Source organism: Balaenoptera musculus, chromosome 2 (assembly GCF_009873245.2).
Source record: "Balaenoptera musculus isolate JJ_BM4_2016_0621 chromosome 2, mBalMus1.pri.v3, whole genome shotgun sequence".
NCBI classification, from domain to species: domain Eukaryota; kingdom Metazoa; phylum Chordata; class Mammalia; order Artiodactyla; family Balaenopteridae; genus Balaenoptera; species Balaenoptera musculus.
In genome coordinates this window covers 50,230,951-50,249,791 of record NC_045786.1, presented here as the reverse complement: position 1 = coordinate 50,249,791, position 18,841 = coordinate 50,230,951, and the positions used below count along the sequence as shown (strand labels likewise).

Genomic DNA, 18,841 nt, shown 5'->3' with positions numbered 1-18,841 from the left:
TTACTAAATGTGTGTCCTTAGTTTCCTCATCTGTATAAAGAGAAAAATAATGCTGTCCCTTAATTTTAGTGAAAACTACTAACAAAGTTCATAAATTATCAAGCAGAATTCTTGGCATACAGCCTTCTCCAGTATATGGCAGTTGTTATTATTCTCATTATTAGTTTGGAAGTGTGGCCTACAGTAGAAGGCCAATTAAGAGAGAATTCTCTTTGGCATGCAGCAAAAGGTACTCTTTTCTATACTTTAACTGCACAGAAAAGAGTTGGAGGCAACAGCCTCTAGAAACAGTGATTCATCTCCCTGAGCCAAGGACACAAAATGGGACATGACAGAGGAAACACCTCTCTCCTCTAATATACACAAAAGAGCTTGTGCAAATTAAATGAGGCTACATGCAAAGATCATAATACAAAGTTAAATAAAATTTGGCACTTGCTACTTCTTATATGGTTTAGTCCTCTTTCCTATCCTAGTTTTATAGGAAAAAAATGAAGAGTTGATGATTTTAAAATGCTATTTGGTTTAGACCTTATCTCAGGTTTTCAATATTCCAAAGATTTCTGTTTATACCTCCTGACCAATTTGTGTGGGGAATATAATTTTTTATATATGCCCATAATGGAATGAACTATTTTCTACTGAAGCTGAAAGAAAACACGAATCAGCTGTGTTCAAATCTATTATACATTAGCCAGTATATTATCACACAGACATGAGTATTTAATACAAACATTTAAACTTTGCAAATAACACAATCTCAAATAGAGTAAGAAAAAGCAGTACTGAAATTACAAGATGTAGTGGGCTTTGGAGTCAGACCTCTGAAACCTGGCTTTCCAATTCAAATGCTCCAAGCCTGTTACCTCCTCTGTGAAATGAAGATAATAATACCTATGTCATGAGCTTGTTATAAAGATTCAGCAATGTATATAATGTCAAGCTTGGTCCCTTGCATAATAGTGGTACTCAATACATCTTAGTCTTTTATCTCTCTCTCCTGAATATAAAGTGAAGATCACAAAACAGAGTGTAGGATTCTAAAGAGAACCAGGCAACCCTTGCTTTAGCTGACACAGCACAGCCTGCTGGCAAGGCTAAGACAACTAAACACCCAGCAAGGTCACAGGCTACACAGGCACGGCTGTGAGAGTGTGCTCTTGCCAAAAAGCCGTCAGCTGGCAAAACCCCAAGCACAAAGGAACGGCATTTTTAATCATAATGAGGCTGAAATATAAGTATTTTCTGCATGAAAAAGCTTTGAGCTATTTCTTCTATTCTTAAAAAAGAAAATCTTCACTCAATAATTAACTTTGGAAGAGACCGTTAATCTACTAGCTAATAAGCTGGTTTGTTTCTTCCTTCTCTTAATTTCAATGGACCAATAGTTTTCAATAAATATATCATGCAGTAATATTTTTTTAAGTTCCTGTGCAAAAATTGCTCAGTATGTGAACTATGTAAAGCAAGGAAGTTGTCCATCTGCAAAGATGCTAAAGCAACAAAGAACTTTTTCATGTGGCTTTTTAAAGTGGTGTACTGTGTCTAAACTGTTTCCCTTTTTTTTCTTCCAGACTCATAGATCAAAGTATTGTTACTTAAAAATTAGCAAAAGCTAACAGTCCTGCATAAACTCCAATTCTCTCTCTCTCTCTCTCTCTCTCCCTCCTTAAACTTCAAGGCCCCGGCATATGCAGTCCACATGGCTGAAGATGGAACAAAAACCTCCTGTGTGTTGAGGCTATTGCTCTTTTAACTGTAACTGTAAAAGCAAGCACAGAATGACAGCATGCGCCAGACCAAATAGGATGTTTACTGCACACTAACCAGCATGAAACTCATTTATTTTATCAAAAGGTGAATGATGTATTCTCTTCAACAAAATGATGGGGCAATAGAAACCACACATGAAAGCAATAGACCAAAACAGGTTGTTTGGAATGCTCTATCAATGTAATTCCAATTATTGTGGTTCAATAAATCAGATAGATTATTAGTCACAATTACATTTTTAATTACTATAAAAACTGGGTTTCTTCACAATGAATTCAGGGTAATTCACAGTGTATTCCAAAATTATCTTTAAAACTAATTAAATTACCTACGTGATGCGTTTGACAAAGAGAACTTTTTGACTACTTATTCAGAATAATGAATTTTTTAGAGTGTTAGTTTCTCTAAATACACACATACACACACACACACACACACACACACACACTCCATTAAATATTTTACATAATCATATTCTTTCTGATCTATTCTACTTTTTTTTTTTAAATATCTTTATTGGAGTATAATTGCTTTACAATGGTGTTAGTTTCTGCTTTATAACAAAGTGAATCAGTTATACATATACATATGTCCCCATATCTGTTTCCTCTTGCGTCTCCCTGATCTATTCAACTTTTACCAAATAAGATTTCACGGTGAACTTAATAAGATACTTTACACACAGTAGATCATCAACTGTTAAATTAAAATAAATTGATTTTAATGAATTTGAATGACTGAAGGCTTCCTCTGCAGTTGGTTTAAATATTCAAGCATTAGCATCTCTACTTGTGTTGCACAGTCAAGTAATAAAGAAATTATTATAAGCAATGGGCAAGACACTGTGCTAGATGATTAGGGTATAAGACACAAGCTGTCCCAACCCTTTCTTACAGTCTAGTCAAACAATAAAAGTTTATATTGATTGTGTGCTTATGTAGTATTTAGGAGTGATAGAAGTGTTTTAAATCTTATTTAATTCTCACAAAAGTGCTATGAAGTAGGTATCAATATTACCCCATTACTGAGACTTAGACAAATTAAATAGCTTTTCTAAGCTCAAGATCATACAGCTATTAAATGGTAGAGCTGGAATTTAAAAGCATGCCTGCCTTCTTCACCATGACGTTAGTTAGGCAGCCTCCCTTAACAGATCATTTCCATATAAGCAGGGCACTCCCACATAATGTAGGAAGTGACACTACCTAGCAGGCTGCATGGGTGCAGTGGGCACCTGAGGACGGGCATGCCCAAGCATCCAGGTGTGATGTCAGGAGACACTGACAAGGAGATAAATATGAACAAAATATCCCTTTGCTTCTGTTAAAAGATGAGATAAGTGATGGGGTAGTTCTGACTTACAGGTTTAGGGCAGCAGTTGCAAGAAATACGAAGAATTCCTTCAGAGAAGATCCTAGAGAAGGAGCCTTCACGCTGACTGTTCCGCACAGGCTTGGGCATTACAGCAGCACATCTTCTAGGCCAGGGCAGCCAGCGCGGAGAGCAAAACATCTTCACTCTGCATCTTACCTTCAGCTCTTGCTCAGCTGGACTGGGACCTGTCCTCCCTCTCCCCAAATTTAAGAACTTGGCTGAAAACTAAGACTGACAGAAACTCCAGATTCTTGCTTTAAAGTCAACTGACAACATCTTCCAGACTTTGCTTGTACTGTACATTCTTGCCACTATTTAGAAAACCAAATTAACAAAAACTTTGCTGGCAAAGATTCTGCTCATGAATCTAGCCCTCACACTACTTATTTTTGTTTCACATCTGTACCTTTTTAAGAATAAGCAGCAATTCTTTTTTTAAATTGGTATCTGAGGAAAACAGGGTTCACTTTTTCATATTAATCACTGCCTACTCCAAAATCCTATTCCAAAACTTTGAGAAAAATATACATTTGTCCCTTTAAAGTTCACCTACTCTAGGTGAACTTTTCTCTTCATATATTAGCATAGTAAAGTCAATGTCTGCCCACACTGTAGAAGCCATATTAAATAATCCTGTTAATGCCCTAAGAAAACCTTAAGGCAAGAGTAAAGGCCTGATATGATAAAAAAAAAAAAATAAAGCAGAGGGGATCATTAAGACAGCGGAAAAAGTCAGATGAGTAAGCAGCACCAGGACGAAAAATTTTTGTTATAAATACTTGCAAAAAGATAGAGCTCAAAAAGGCGGACTGAACATCCATTTTCTTGAACAAATACACATTGCAGAGTTATAACTTTGCTCCTGAAATAGGGTCATATAAACTTTAGTTAACAGAATACTTCTCTCTCATTTCTTCCCACTACTAGTTTTTGAACCTTGTTTTCGAGCCTTTCTCTTCTCCTTTTTCATTATGCCTTTGATTAGAGACCTGCCCAAAAGTCTCTACAGAACACGATTTTAATGGCATGTTTGGGTCCTTCCTTGGAAAGCAGAAGATACCTTCTACTCAAAAATAAGACTGGGGCTTCCCTGGTGGCGCAGTGGTTGAGAATCTGCCTGCCAATTCAGGGGACATGGGTTCGAGCCCTGGTCTGGGAAGATCCCACATGCCGTGGAGCAACTAGGCCCGTGAGCCACAATTACTGAGCCTGCGCGTCTGGAGCCTGTGCTCCGCAACAAGAGAGGCCGCGATAGTGAGAGGCCCGCGCACCGCGATGAAGAGTGGCCCCCACTTGCCGCAACTAGAGAAAGCCCTCGCACAGAAACGAAGACCCAACACAGCCATAAATAAATGAATAAATAAATAAATAAATAAATAATAAGACTGATTCCAACCTCTGGGACTTCTGGTCTGAACCAGAAGAAACTTTTTAGCACTGAAACATATTTAAGGCTACAAACTTTGCAAACTATTCCCATTAAACAATGACCTCAAGGCAGTACTTCTTCAAGTACTTCAAATACATTCCATGGTTCAGTAAAGTACAGTTTACATGCATCTCTAAGTCTGAGATTAAGGAATTATTAATTGGTTTCCATCTGGTTTCCATCCTGGAGTTGAAGTTCTAATAGCTTCACTTTGTGGACTTAAATATTTCCTTACAAAACAGTAAACAGCAATTCTTTCCCTGACCTTCTAAGCAGATACAGAGAAAGCAGGAACGAGAAGTAATAGAAAAAACAAGTGTAGTTAAAAATTTGTGTCTTTTATATGCCATTTGCAACAAAAGAAGAGATTTCAGAATGGGTTTTGAAAATGCCTACAAGCTACTTTCTAAAACTGCACCAATACTTGGAATAAACTTTTCTTTTTTTCCCTACACAATGTATCCAGCTCCTACAAAGGAAAAACGACTAGAGCTACTACAAAAAATTGGAGTGATCTCCTGTTATGTGATAAAGGGCCAGTTTTACATCTCTATCAAAGTTATAGGGTATAACTCACAGCAATAAAGGAGCTGTCATTTCACTCATAGCACACGTCCTTGGCACACAGAATAACTTCTCCTGAGAAAATAAATACTTCACTACTAGAATGTCCAAGAAACAACAACTCTGGGACTGATTAGAAACATAAATAATTACCCATTAGTAGGAAGCTGTTTTCTTGCTAACTTTGGGGTTTACTACATGGTAGTTTACACACCAGGATACTCCGTAAATCTCAATGTCATTTGTTCTTAGTTAAGAATTCATTCACTGTTTTCTAAATTAACACTCAAAAATTCCACCTGCCACCGTGGGTGCAACTTTTGTTTTCTTAAACTACAGAAGTTCCTGACATTGAGTTTAGCTGACACAGCACTTCCTGGGGGCGAACTAAAAAATGCTCTTCCATAGTCAGTCTGTACATGGGCAACCTCACAGTACTTGTATCTATTATTCAACATTAAATAAGTTGTAAACATTACTGAATAATGGCTTATTAATTATGCAAGAGAAACCAGTAAACCTAGTAAAAAAGCCTTACAGGAAAAAACCCTTTTCTTTGTATTTTCCTAAATTTTCAGAAGCCCAGAGGTGAGTCAGATCTTTATGAGGTATTTAGTCAACAGAGCTATATTGAATCAACAACAAATATTCATGTTTCAAGGCCTCTATTAAATCTCATAGCATGAGGCTCAAGTGATTAATTTCCCCTCCTCCTCACTGACAGCAGTGGGAACAGAGCTTCTGTGTGTAGACTGATCTGTCATTCAGCTGTCATGGTATAGTTATAGCAGGAACATCCTCCTTTCCTGATACAACTTTTCATCTTAAAAAGAACACAATCCACGAGTGTTAATGATTTTGATAGTATCACAAGTGATTTAAGTCATCCTTACTATAGCTTCTGTAGTCGCTTTTTGAAGAGGCTGTAATCTGACATTCCTTTAAAAAGCCCCATAAAAAACTGCTTTTCTCCTAAGTCAAAGTTCTTTGGCAAGAAACTGAATTCAGTGAGTAGCTCCCCAAAATAAGACTCCTACCTCCAATCACAGGCAGCGATATTAAAGCACCCATTTCATAAACACTCAAGTTCTACATTAGAATCATGGTTAAACATAGGAGCCTTCTATTTGAAAACTGTAGTTATGTGTATGTGTATACACACCGTATCTTCTAACTACTGTAAAGAGGCATCCCTATATGCTAAGTTTCCAGGAACAGTTCAGTTCTCTGAGGAAAGGCAGGGCCAGCAGCTGCCTGCTTCATTTGACTCTGTCCTGCATAGTTCTTAGCATTAGACGGCTTTGCTGTATCAGAAAGGAGTTCAAGGAAGGGTTTCAAGTACACAAACTCCATGGAAGGACAGCTATGGACTTAATTATTTTCCTCCTAAAGACTTAACTGAATTCCCTTTCCAAATCCACCTTCAATGGTGTCAAAAACAAAAATCAAAAACCAAAATGAGACTGAGAAGATTGTTGATATTTCTGTCAGCTTCAATTTCCTCATCTTCATAGATTATGCTGTCTCTGCTCTTCTGAAGCCCTCTTTGGGCAACCTCATACTGTGGCTCTCTGGTTGTCCCACCCATTTCTTTACAAAGATCATCCAACCCAACAATATAGAAAGGCCACCAGTGCTTGTCTTGGCCCCCTGGCCCTTTACTCATACTGTTCTCTGAGACCAGGGCAGAGCATTGCTTCAGGCAGTCTGTTTCTTTCTCACTGGATGATCTTCATCACCATCCTCTTGCTTGTATGTCTTTCTAAAGTAGAGTAAAGCCTGCCCACAGGCCTGTGTCCTGTCAGGGCTGTGAGCCTTGTGAGTTGAGATGGCACCCAGGGGAGTGTGGAAGCTGCTTCCATATCTTGGGCTGTACACGATCTCAGGTTTGAGAGTTATGGTGACCTTGAATGTTGGGAGGGACCCTCTTCAGAACTCAGTGCAGACCCTCTTGCCTCTCTTTGATAACATATTAACAAGTTCACAAAGGAAAACCTCCTCTATCACAGAGGCAAGGCTTTGTGGGTGACAAGAAACCTGGAGACAGAAACTAACTTGTTAGGCTCTCCTTACCACTGAACACTGAGTGCTGAAGAAGGGATGTCCACTTCTGTAGCCACAGCAGCACTCACCACAGTGCATAGAGAAGATGCCCCAGTACATAAGTGAAAGCAGAAAGCAGCCGGGCAAAGTGTAATGAACTCTATCCTCTACCCCACAGCCATTTCTATCACTTTGCACTTGCCACTGCCACTCAGGTCATCTGCTGCTGTAACCACTCAGCAGGACACACAATGTCACTCCTTGGCACCCCAACTGTTAACAGTGGTCAGCTGCCTACTGGAATGGCTTCCCTCTCTTCTCCCAACACCACTGCCACCACAGCACATGCTCGGCTGTGTCACTGGTGAAACAGCAGGTAGGAATGAGTAGAAATTGACTAGGGGGATGAGGAACCACGGCTGGAGTGGATAAAAAACAGCTATTTTATTCAACTTGAAAATAACTCTAAAGTAAGCAGGATAAACATTGTTATTTCTGGTTTACAGACAAGGAAAATGAAGCTCAGAGAGGTTTTGGTGATTTACTCCAGGTACTGCTCTACAAAGTGGTGGAGCTAATCTAGAACCTGTATCTTTAGATTTGTAACTTGATGCTTGTCCACTATAATTGTTCTACAACCTGTGGTTTATGCAGCAGGTATATTTATTTTCTAATATCAATTTATATTCAATAATTTTCTCACTTGAAAAAAAACTCTGATTTCTTAGAAATGTAGGTTACTTCTGAAATGGTTTTACTTTATTTTCTTAATTTTTAAAAAGAATTTAATTATATTTATAGAAAAGTAATCTTCTTAAATTGGATAATTATTTATTATTACTCAAATTGATGTTCATGTCTCTCAGGATTTTCAAGTTTTCTTAAAGAGGTTTTTAATTGAAAATAATAATGTACACTGTATTATGGTGGAAAATATTTCCTTTTAGGGGCTAGTAAATTATTCACTTCATTGGCCTCAGACATAAATTACTCATTATAAAAAATGCTTTTATGGATAAGATTATATGATGCTTATTCTAACAGTTTAGGGGTTCTGTGGGCCTTCAAATTTTAATTTTTTTTTAAATGGCAGTTTTGTTTCTTACAAGTTAACAAAATAAGTCAATTCTCAGTAAAAATAAATATATTGTTTATTAAAGGCCTATGTTCTTTAACATATCAAAATGGGCCAGCTACAGAGATTTACAGTGCAAAGTATGTTATTTATTAGCCAGGGCGACATTTCTAGCTCAGCAGGCAGTTCAAAAGTCTTTAAAATTTTCTAGTCTGGTTATCTGGCAATACTAATCATTAGGATACTCAATAAAAATTTTTCTACATAGAAGTCAACATGTAAGCAGATATATTTGTACAGTAGCTATTCTTTCATATTGCTCAATACCTCTTGTCAATTTTATAATTTTATATATATAAAATATACGTATATAATACATATACGTATATTTTAATTCCTTTCTCTGAGTAAATCATCTCAAATCTCATATATTTTGTCTCTCAACAAACTTTTAGCACAAATTTTTTAAAATATGAAATCCTTAACAGAAATAAACTTTTTTAACTGGGAATGATGCTTTGTTCACTGCAAAAATGGATTTAGAGAAGCATCTTCAAGATAAACAGAATGAAGGAAACTAACTAATCCTTCCTAGTTAAGGAAACAAAGACTTTCCATCTTGTTCTTTAGCTGTTTTGCTTTACCACATAAACATGATTACTTACCAAGCGGCAAAAATGCAAGACGGTTTCCAGCCATGGAGAGCTCATTGAGGCTGGGCAGCTGGCAGAGATGGCGCGGCACACACCATAGACGATTTCGGTCCACAGTGAGGTACTGCAGAGAAAGGCACAGGTGAAGCCTCTCGGGTAAAGTTAGCAAACGATTGGTAGAAATGTCTAGTGTCTGCAGCTCCTTCAAATCGCCAACCTCTACAACCAAAATCAAGATAAATTGCATCCTGATTAAATGAATTAATTAAATAAATTAAATAAAATGAATCAACACTGTAACAGTTCAACCAAATAAAATTAGTAGCTGCAAATATTTCCATAGACATTAATACTGAAGTGCAGGATTTAGGTCCAGTATGCAAATAATCCAACTTAAGTAGGTGTCTTTAAATTAGTCTGCCAGAATTTTTTTAAAAGGGGAAAAGTGCTGGCATTGGAGAAAGGAGAAACACAAAGTGATGAATCTGAGCCAAAAGTCTGTTACTATGGCTTCTGCTTCCCGATGAATCAAAAGTTGTTGCAAATGTGAAAGAAGAACAATTACAGTCACTTCATGGTACCTGGTTCTTGCTACTTTTGCGGTTTTTACCTTCTATCTAAGTAGATAGTAGGAGACTTAAAAATATAAATTATAGTATGCCAGTAAGTGCACCTTGCTCATGTGAACTAAGTAGAAAATTTCTGGACTAAGAATGAGGATGGTTTTTGAAATTTTCACCACAGTTAAGATTATAATAATAAAAATGAAATTATTGTAAGGTAATATTTTTAGATATTGTCTAGCCATGTGGTTCCTCTTTTAAAACCCAAAATCCTATGAAGATTTACTTTAATTCCACCTGAATGAAATCCTTCCATTTACTCCAATATTCCTTCATTATTGGTGTCTATATTTGTAATCTATTCCATGGTGAGTACAATTATGTCCCTGTCATACACCAAATCACCACTTCTGAAAGGGGGGGGAAGTTCTTTATAAGGTATTCTGTCCTTCTCAGGGAAGACCACCAGGAAGCACTCAGAGCAGAGGAGGTTCTGCTAACCAGTCCCTAGGGGAAGGACATTACTCTCTCCAGGACAGCACACTGCACTCAAGGCTCTACAGGGAGCACTGTGCAGGACAAGTCTGCTTCTCTCGTATCATGGAACTTCCATATTGAAGACCACTGTAATGCCACCTCTCACTTCTCCAACCTGACCCTGTTCAACAAGTTGTTCCTCTCAGGTTAAGGTTTCTCATGATACCCCCCTTTTGAATGCACCCCACTGGGCACATTCCAGTTTGTTCAGGACTTGGATTAGTATGAGCAATGTCTTCTCTATTGGAGAGAAAATCTTCTGCCTCTTGGATGTCCAGTTACACAGATTAGCTCTTCTTATTGGCAAACAGCTTGGCAAACTATGGCTCACAGGCAAAATGTGGCCCGTGGCCCACTTTTGTACTGCACGCAAGCTAAGACTGGTTATTTTTAAGTGTGGTAAAACCCAACAACGATAAGAAAAAAAAAAAAAAATATATATATATATATACACACACACACACATATGACAGAGACCATATGTGGCCTGCAAAGCGTAAAAACATTTAGTATCTAACCATTTACAAAAAAAAGTTTGCTGGTCTTTGTTATACACTTACTCTTAACAAGAACGTTTTTAATAACTATTTTTTATAAAAGTAATACGAGTGCAAAAATACATTAATTTCTAGTTATTTTACTAATATATAGAAGAGATTTGTGCTAGGAAGTTCACACTTTATTTTCTAATTTCCCCAATACTACACAAATACATATTTGAAGACAGGAGATAGGATTCAATGAACAGTCTGTGACTCCCAATGGGAGTTTTGTTCTGTTTTCACCTAACTGATGCACATAGGGGTCAATTTCACTCTTGGCTCCATTAGCTCAGTATTTCCTCTAGCTAAGTCTGTCTGCCTATCTATTTCAGATTGCTTCTGATGGGGCGCGTGGGGGTGAGGGAGTTGACAGAAGAACATGTTTTAGAATTGAAGAAAAAGAAAAAGAAACAAGAAATCTTCCTGACCTCACTTTATGAAGTTATTAGGGGAGTGAAATGGGACATAAATGCAACAAATCAGCTTACACACCACAGAGCCAGGTGCTGAGAGAAGAATGAGACAAGGTCTCTGCCACTGAGAATCACATTACATATAAAAAACATTGTGATAGGAGCTCAGGAAAAGAAGAGTTAGATGAAGGGTTGGAGAAGCTTTTGCAAAATTTATTGAAGGAAATGAGAACTCGAATAGGTCAAAAAGAAAATGGATATACCATTTCAAACGAGGCATGGGGATGGGGTTGAAAGCATGAGGAAAGGAATGCAAGTGAAAAAATAAATACAACATGCACAATGGACTATTTGAGACCCGACAAGTACCAAAGATACCAATGGGAAAAAAGCAGAAAATAAGTTCAATACAGAGGGTTTGGTGGAGACGTGGATGATAATGAATACTGGGTAGAGAAGTTTGGACTTATCACAGTGAGAACATAACACTTCCTGAAGATTCTCAAAGGATGAAAGGACTCTTGGTAAATACGCAGAAAGCAATGACATGGAAAGAGATTGTAGGCTGGGAAAACAAGTAGACAGTTGATGAGAACAGAGGCAGTGTGACAGAGCATACAGGTAAATTCCAGAGATATTTTAAGAAAAAGCAGAGAGTATGCTTGGTTGGAAATGGAAAAAGGTGAAACAGGAAAAAGTCAAAGATAATTTTCAAGTTTCTAGACTATTATACTCTAAGTATGGTGATGCCAATGCTAAAAACTTCATCTTTCTGTAGAAAAAAAATTTTAATTATACCAATACTTCTGAATTGCAGTACCTATAAGCCACCTACTTAAAGGAATTTGAAAAATCCATCAAAAATCACATGGGAGTAAAGCAAAATAAACTATTTTCATCATTATTTCAAAAATAGTTAACTGTGTAAAACAGTGTTTTGACATGGCTGCAAAAACTACTAAGGCTTGCAACTGTCCACCATTTTGATTCAGCATTGCCTTACTGTACTGTGAAATGGGGAAACAACATGTGATTATGAATTTAAATTTTCTATAATTTGATTATTTACTTTTAACAGATCAATATTCACACGCTGTTTTAACAGATATGCATACATTTTCAGATATTAAAATTAATAACACTTTTGACAAAGAAAAGAACACATACTGTCAGTATCAAAGGTCAAAGTACTAAGGAATGGGAAGAGGAAACAGGAGCTGACATTTCTTATTTGCTATATGTGATGAATAAGACTTAAACATGCAGGACTGCATATATTAAATGAACAAATGTAACAAAAGGACATTTTTGTCTAAGTAGCTTAATATATAGGCCTTTTCATATGTTAGAAAAAACCTGAGCTAATTATAATATTACTCCAATTACAATACTGAGTAAAATACTATATATAATATAGTTGGAAAATTAACGATTTTGTCATCCTACGAAAGTATTTGGGAAAGAGAGAGAAATAAAATTAAATAGCTTCTCAGGTGGAGTGAATTAAACATAATTTTCATGACCATTTTAAAACAGGCCACAAATATAAGACTATACATGGCATCTTTATTCTAACAAAATTAAAAAATATACTTATTAAGCTCAGCTAATGGGAAGCACATTTTTAGAAAACAACAGAGTCAAACAAACTTAATCTAAGATTCTAACTTAAACACAAGAGACAGGAAATAAACCTGGGGTAGCAATATATCATGCAGGAATAAAGAAACAGAGTCCAAAGTGTGAGCTCAAGTTAAAAACTGGAAAACTATCAGCCAAACATAAATCTAGCAAATTTGGTCAAGTTCAGAACCTACACTGAGGCCAGGACAACAGGATACTCTTAAATACTCTGCTGCTCTTCCTTCATTCCTGAAGATCCAAGTACCCTGCTTATATCATTTCCACCAGCCTGAAGAAATTTTATTTCTTTTAGAGTAGGTATGCTGGCAACAAATTCTCTTAGTTTCCCTGGGAATGTCTTTATATCATTGTAATTCCTAGAAATTGTTTTCACTAGATACATAATTCAGGGTTGACCATTCTTTACTTTCAGTACTTTTAGATGGTGTTCCACTGTCTTCCAGCCACCATGGTGTCTGAGGAGAAATTCACAATTATTTGAATCATTATTTCTTTAGGTGCTCTCAAGAATTGTTCTTTATCTTTAGTCATTAGCAGACTGATTATGATGTATCTGTAAATGGCTTTCTTTGAACTTATCCTATTTGGAGTCTGCTGACCTTTTTAAATTTGTAAATTTATGTCTTTCACCAAATTTTTGAAGTTTTAGACATTATGTCTTCAAATTTAAGAATTATTATATCTGGGTAAATATAACAAACTATCACTTTTCGCCTTTTAAGTTACGCATAACTGCTGAAAGCATTTCAATATATGGTGTAACTACTTATAAGTGTAACACAAAGGTCAGTGGGGTAATGTAAAAGGAGTTCCAAAGCAGATTTTGAAAGATCTGTATAATGTAATCCCTAAAGCAATAACTAAAAATAAGATAAATACCGAAAAAAAGATAAACCCAAAAAGCCAATAAATGAATTAAAACAGAATACAAAATATATATTCAAATAATACCAAAAAAGGCAGGGAAAAGGGAACAAAGAAAGAAAACCAGATGTTACAAACAGACAACTAATAATAAAATGGCAGGCCTAAATCTAACAAGATCAATAATAACATTAAAAGCAAATAGTCTGAGAATACCAATTAAAAGAGATGACCAGACTGGACTTAAAAACAAGACCTTACTATATTCTATCTAAAAGGAATCCATTTAAAATATAAATACATAGATAGATAAAACATAAATTAATACAAACATATGCCATGCAAACAATGACTCCCCCCCCCCCAAAAGCTGGAACTTCCAGTATGATGGATTGAGGAGGACGCCAAATCCTCTGCTGAAAAAGCAACTATAAAAATTACACAAAATTATCAAAAGCAACCATTTCAGTACTCTGGAAATTGACCTATGCTTTTCAACAAATAGAGAAGAGCTTACTCATGAAAAACTACTGCACTTCAGATGAGAAGAACAGAAATCTGTGGCATGCTTCCTTGGGGTGGCTCCTATTCCCCCATCCAGCTTGGCTAGGACAATAGTTCTAATACGGCAGGGCAGGCTGCAAAGAACCAACAGCTTCACTGACGGAGTGGGCTGACTTGGAACAAAAGTCAGGGAGTTGATTTGGAACAAAAGGTGAAAAACCCGTACCCAGTACTGTTGTCAGTAATAACTAGTAATCTTGGTCACAAGCAAACATGAAAGACCAATGATTTTTATGAGGCTGAGGGGTTCCTGGTTGGGGAAAGCAATGGAATGGGCAGATAAGCCAGAACTGCAACAAGGAAGAATGGGATATAAAGCAGTCAGAAAGTATTTGATAGACTCTCCACATATCCCAGGCTGACAGGAGGTGGTGAGCAAGCACAAGGGAGATCACAGAGGGCTCCAGCTACTTACATATCCCAGGACTACACAGAACTTGCACACATGCACAGAGGAGAAAAGAGAGGGTCCAACAGAAAATAATAGCTCGGGTAAACTTGAAAACTGCCTAAACATTAAATGTGTTTCTGAATCCACACATAGATCCACTGGCAGAGGATAGGAGCCTTACTAGCTTAAGATGTTCAACCACTAAGTTATACAGACACAGGGCCAAATCATAGAAAGCTAGGCTTAAAAATTAAAACAAAAATAATAACAACAGCAAAAAAACATGAAACAGAGACATCAGTCACTGTGGGGGAAATGAATTTCATGTTTTTAGTCCAGACAAATTACTAAGATAAATAAATAAGATAAAGAAACAATCTTTAGGTAGGAAAAAATAATCAGGATCCAGAGTTGCTAAAATATATCATTTAAAATGTACAGTTTTAAAAAAAATTATAAGACATACAATAAAACAGGAAAGGGTAACCCATGTTCAGGAAAAAATGAGTAAATAGAAACTGATTCTAAGTGGACCCAGATGTTGGATTTAGCAGACAATGACAGCAGCTATAATAAAAAGCAGCTATAATAAATATGTTGAAAGAACTAAAAGAATAAGTTTAAAGACTTGGTGGAAATTATGATGACAATGACTCGAAAAACAGAAAACTTATTCTCAATAAAGAGATAAGAAAACAGAAATTTGGGAGTTGAAAAGTACAAGTGAAAAGAAAAATTCACTAGACAGCCTCAACAGTAGATCCAAATAGGCAAACAAGAAATCAGTGATAAACAGGTAACAAAAATTATCCAAATAGAAACCAGCCAAAAAGACTGAAGTAAAGTGACCAGGGTTAGAGATCTGTGGGACAAAACCAACTGCACAAACATATGTGTGACAGGATTCCCATAAAAAGAAAAGGAGAATGAAGAAGAAAAAAATATTAGAAAAAATAGTGGCCATAAATTCCAAATTTTGATGAAAAATATTACTCTAAAGATCCAAGAGACTCCATAAATACCAAGGAGGATAAACAGAAAAGAGATCCACACTTATGCTCATCATAAACGGTGAAAGACCAGAAAATCTTGAAAACAGCAAGAGAATAATTACTTATTATGTTTAGGGGAACAATACACACACAGCAAGAAGATCCACTCTCTCTACTCAAGTTTCTAGCAAATGCAATAAGGCAAAACAAATAAACTAACAAGAAATATCAAGACTGGAAAAGAAGTAAAAGTTTCTTTATTCACAGATGACATGCTCCTTAGTAGAAAATACTAAGCAATTAATAACAATTATCGGAACTAATAAACACTTTTAACAAGGTTGCAGGATACAAGATCAATATTTTTAAAATCAATTGTATTTCTGTATACCAAGGCAAACAATCCAAAAATTAAATTAAGAAAATAATTCCAGGACTTCGCTGGTGGTGCACTGGTTAAGAATCTGCCTGCCAATGCAGGGGACATGGGTTTGGTCCCTGGTCCGGTAAGATCCCACATGCTGTGGAGCAACTAAGCCCGTGCACCACAACTACTGAGCCTGCACTCTAGAGCCCACGAGCCACATCTACTGAGCCCGCGGGCCACAACTACTGAAGCCCACGCACCCTAGAGCCCGCGTGCCGCAACTAATGAAACCCGCGCACCTAGAGCCCATGCTCCGCAACAAGAGAAGCCACTGCAATGAGAAGCCTGTGCACAACAATGAAGAGTAGGCCCTGCTCGCCACAACTAGAGAAAGTCTGCACACAGCAATGAAGACCCAACGCAGCCAAAAAAAAAAAAAAAAAAAAAAAGACAAAATAATTCCATTAACAACATCACCAAAAAAGAAAATACTTGGGAATAAACTTATCTGCTGAAAGCTACAAAATACTGTTGAGAGACAAAATATCTGCTGAAAGCTACAAAATATTGCTGAAAGAATATCTAAATAAATGAAGTCAGTTCATGTTTATGGACTTGAAGACTTAACACTGGTTAAGACAGCTTGCTCTCCAAACTGCTATAACACAATCCTTATCAAAATCCCAAGAGGCTTTTTTAAGTAGAAATTAACAAGCTGATTTTAAAATTTATATTTGATGCTGCAGAGGGTGTGGAGAAAAGGGAACCCTCTTGCACTGTTGGTGGGAATGTAAATTGGTACAGCCACTATGGAGAACAGTATGGAGGTTCCTTAAAAAACTAAAAATAGAACTACCATATGACCCAGCAATCCCACTACTGGGCATATACCCTGAGAAAACCATAATTCAAAAAGAGTCATGTACCATAATGTTCATTGCAGCTCTATTTACAATAGCCAGGACATAGAAGCAACCTAAGTGTCCATTGACAGAGGAATGGATAAAGAACATGTGGCACATATATACAATGGAATATTACTCAGCCATAAAAAGAAACGAAATTGAGTTATTTGTAGTGAGGTGGATGGACCTAGAGTCTGTCATACAGAGTGAAGTAAGTCAGAAAGAGAAAAACAAATACCGTATGCTAACACATATATATGGAACCTTAAAAAAAAAAAATTGGTTCTGAAGAACCTAGGGACAGGACAGGAATAAGGACGCAGACATAGAGAATGGACTTGAGGACACGGGGAGGGGGAAGGGTAAGCTGGGACGAAGTGAGAGAGTGGCACGGACATATATACACTACCAAATGTAAAACAGATAGCTAGTGGGAAGCCGCCGCATAGCACAGGGAGATCAGCTCGGTGCTTTGTGACCACCTAGAGGGGTGGGATAGGGAGGATGGGAGGGAGGCGCAAGAGGGAGGAGATATGGGAACATATGTATATGTATAACTGATTCACTTTGTATAAAGCAGAAACTAACACACCATTGTAAAGCAATTATACTCCAATAAAGATGTTAAAAAAAATAAAATTTATATTTGAAATGCAAAGGCCCTAGAATAGCCAAAACAATTTTGAAAAAGAAAAATAATTACACTTCAGTGAATGAGCAAACTTTAGCATGTCCATATAATGAAATACTACTCAGTAACAAAAGGAAATAACATATACATAACAACACGGTTGAATCTCAAATGCATTATGCTAAGTGAAAGAAGCCAAATTCAAAGGGTACTTATGTATGGTTCCATTTATATGATATTCTGGAAAAGGCAAAACTATACAAGTAGAAAATAGAATAGTGGTTTCAGGGCCTGGCAGGGTGCATGAAGGCTGTCATAGGGGGCATAAAGGAATCATGGGGGCTGCTGGAACTCTTCTATATTTGATTGTGATGGTGATTACGTAACTCAAAGGGTGAATTTTCCTGTATATTAAAATAAAAAATAGTGCTTCCCTGGTGGCGCAGTGGTTGAGAATCTGCCTGTTAATGCAGGGGACACGGGTTCGAGCCCTGGTCTGGGAAGATCCCACATGCCACGGAGCAGCTGGGCCCGTGAGCCACAACTACTGAGCCTGCGCGTCTGGAGCCTGTGCCCCGCAACGGGAGGGGCCGCGATAGTGAAAGGCCCGCGCACCGCGATGAAGAGCGGTCCCCGCACTGCGAAGAAGAGTGGCCCCCGCTTGCCGCAACTAGAGAAAGCCCTCGCACGAACCGAAGACCCAACACAGCCAAAAATAAATAATAAATAAATAAATAAAGTAGCTATAAAATTTAAAAAAAAAAAAAAAAAGAACTGTGGTCTAAAATAAAAAATAAAAACAGTAACACAAAAATTATTTTTTTAAAAATTCTTTCTAAAAGATAAAAATATTTCCATTAAATATAATATATAAATTAAACATGTGTATTTAAAAATTCCATATACTGATCATCTGAACATTGTAAGTCAGGATAATTATTCTTAGCATAAATTCATATAATTTAATCAGTTCTTAGCTGTTTTTATTTCTAACAATGTGTTACCTGCATTTTTTGAAGTCTTTTTTCAGTATGGTATTATGTTTCTTTTTAATAAAATTGTTTACAATTCATTTTATTAACAATTAGTTTACTAACACCTTCAAAAATATTTATTGCTATGCCATCTTGAAATTAATGTAGTATTACTGATGTAAAGTTACAACGCATTCTTTTTGGAATACAAGGGGAATCCTACTCTTTTCAGCTGGTCTCCGGGTCACCACACCAATTCTCAGGGAGTAAACATCAGTTTGGACACTTTATTTCTTTAGTGTGCCCAGAATAATCCTAACTTCAGTTGTTTGCACTGTTTACTTTCATGCTAAATATACAATACCTTAACTTTTCAGCTACTTATAGAGTATCCTGAAAATGATTTCATTACTGCCACACAATAAGTACTTAGACTAAGCATAAAAATAACATTAGAGTGCCAATTTCAAACAAAAAAACAGTAAGTCTCCTTTAAATCATCATTCTCTGCTGATGCATACTGACCTCACCTAAAATTTAAAT

The 18,841-nt window shown here is 36.8% G+C and overlaps 1 protein-coding gene across 3 annotated transcripts in view; it reads right to left on the bottom strand.

Moving 5' to 3' along the window:
- The window catches only part of LRRC28 (leucine rich repeat containing 28), a 180,332-nt gene that overhangs the window by 51,543 nt on the left and 109,948 nt on the right, over positions 1-18,841 (bottom strand). For all 3 annotated transcript variants that reach the window (XM_036843625.1, XM_036843623.1, XM_036843624.1), the window contains one exon: positions 8,924-9,130. In XM_036843625.1, coding sequence (XP_036699520.1) covers positions 8,924-9,130 — 207 coding nt within the window. The remainder of the gene's footprint in view (positions 1-8,923; positions 9,131-18,841) is intronic.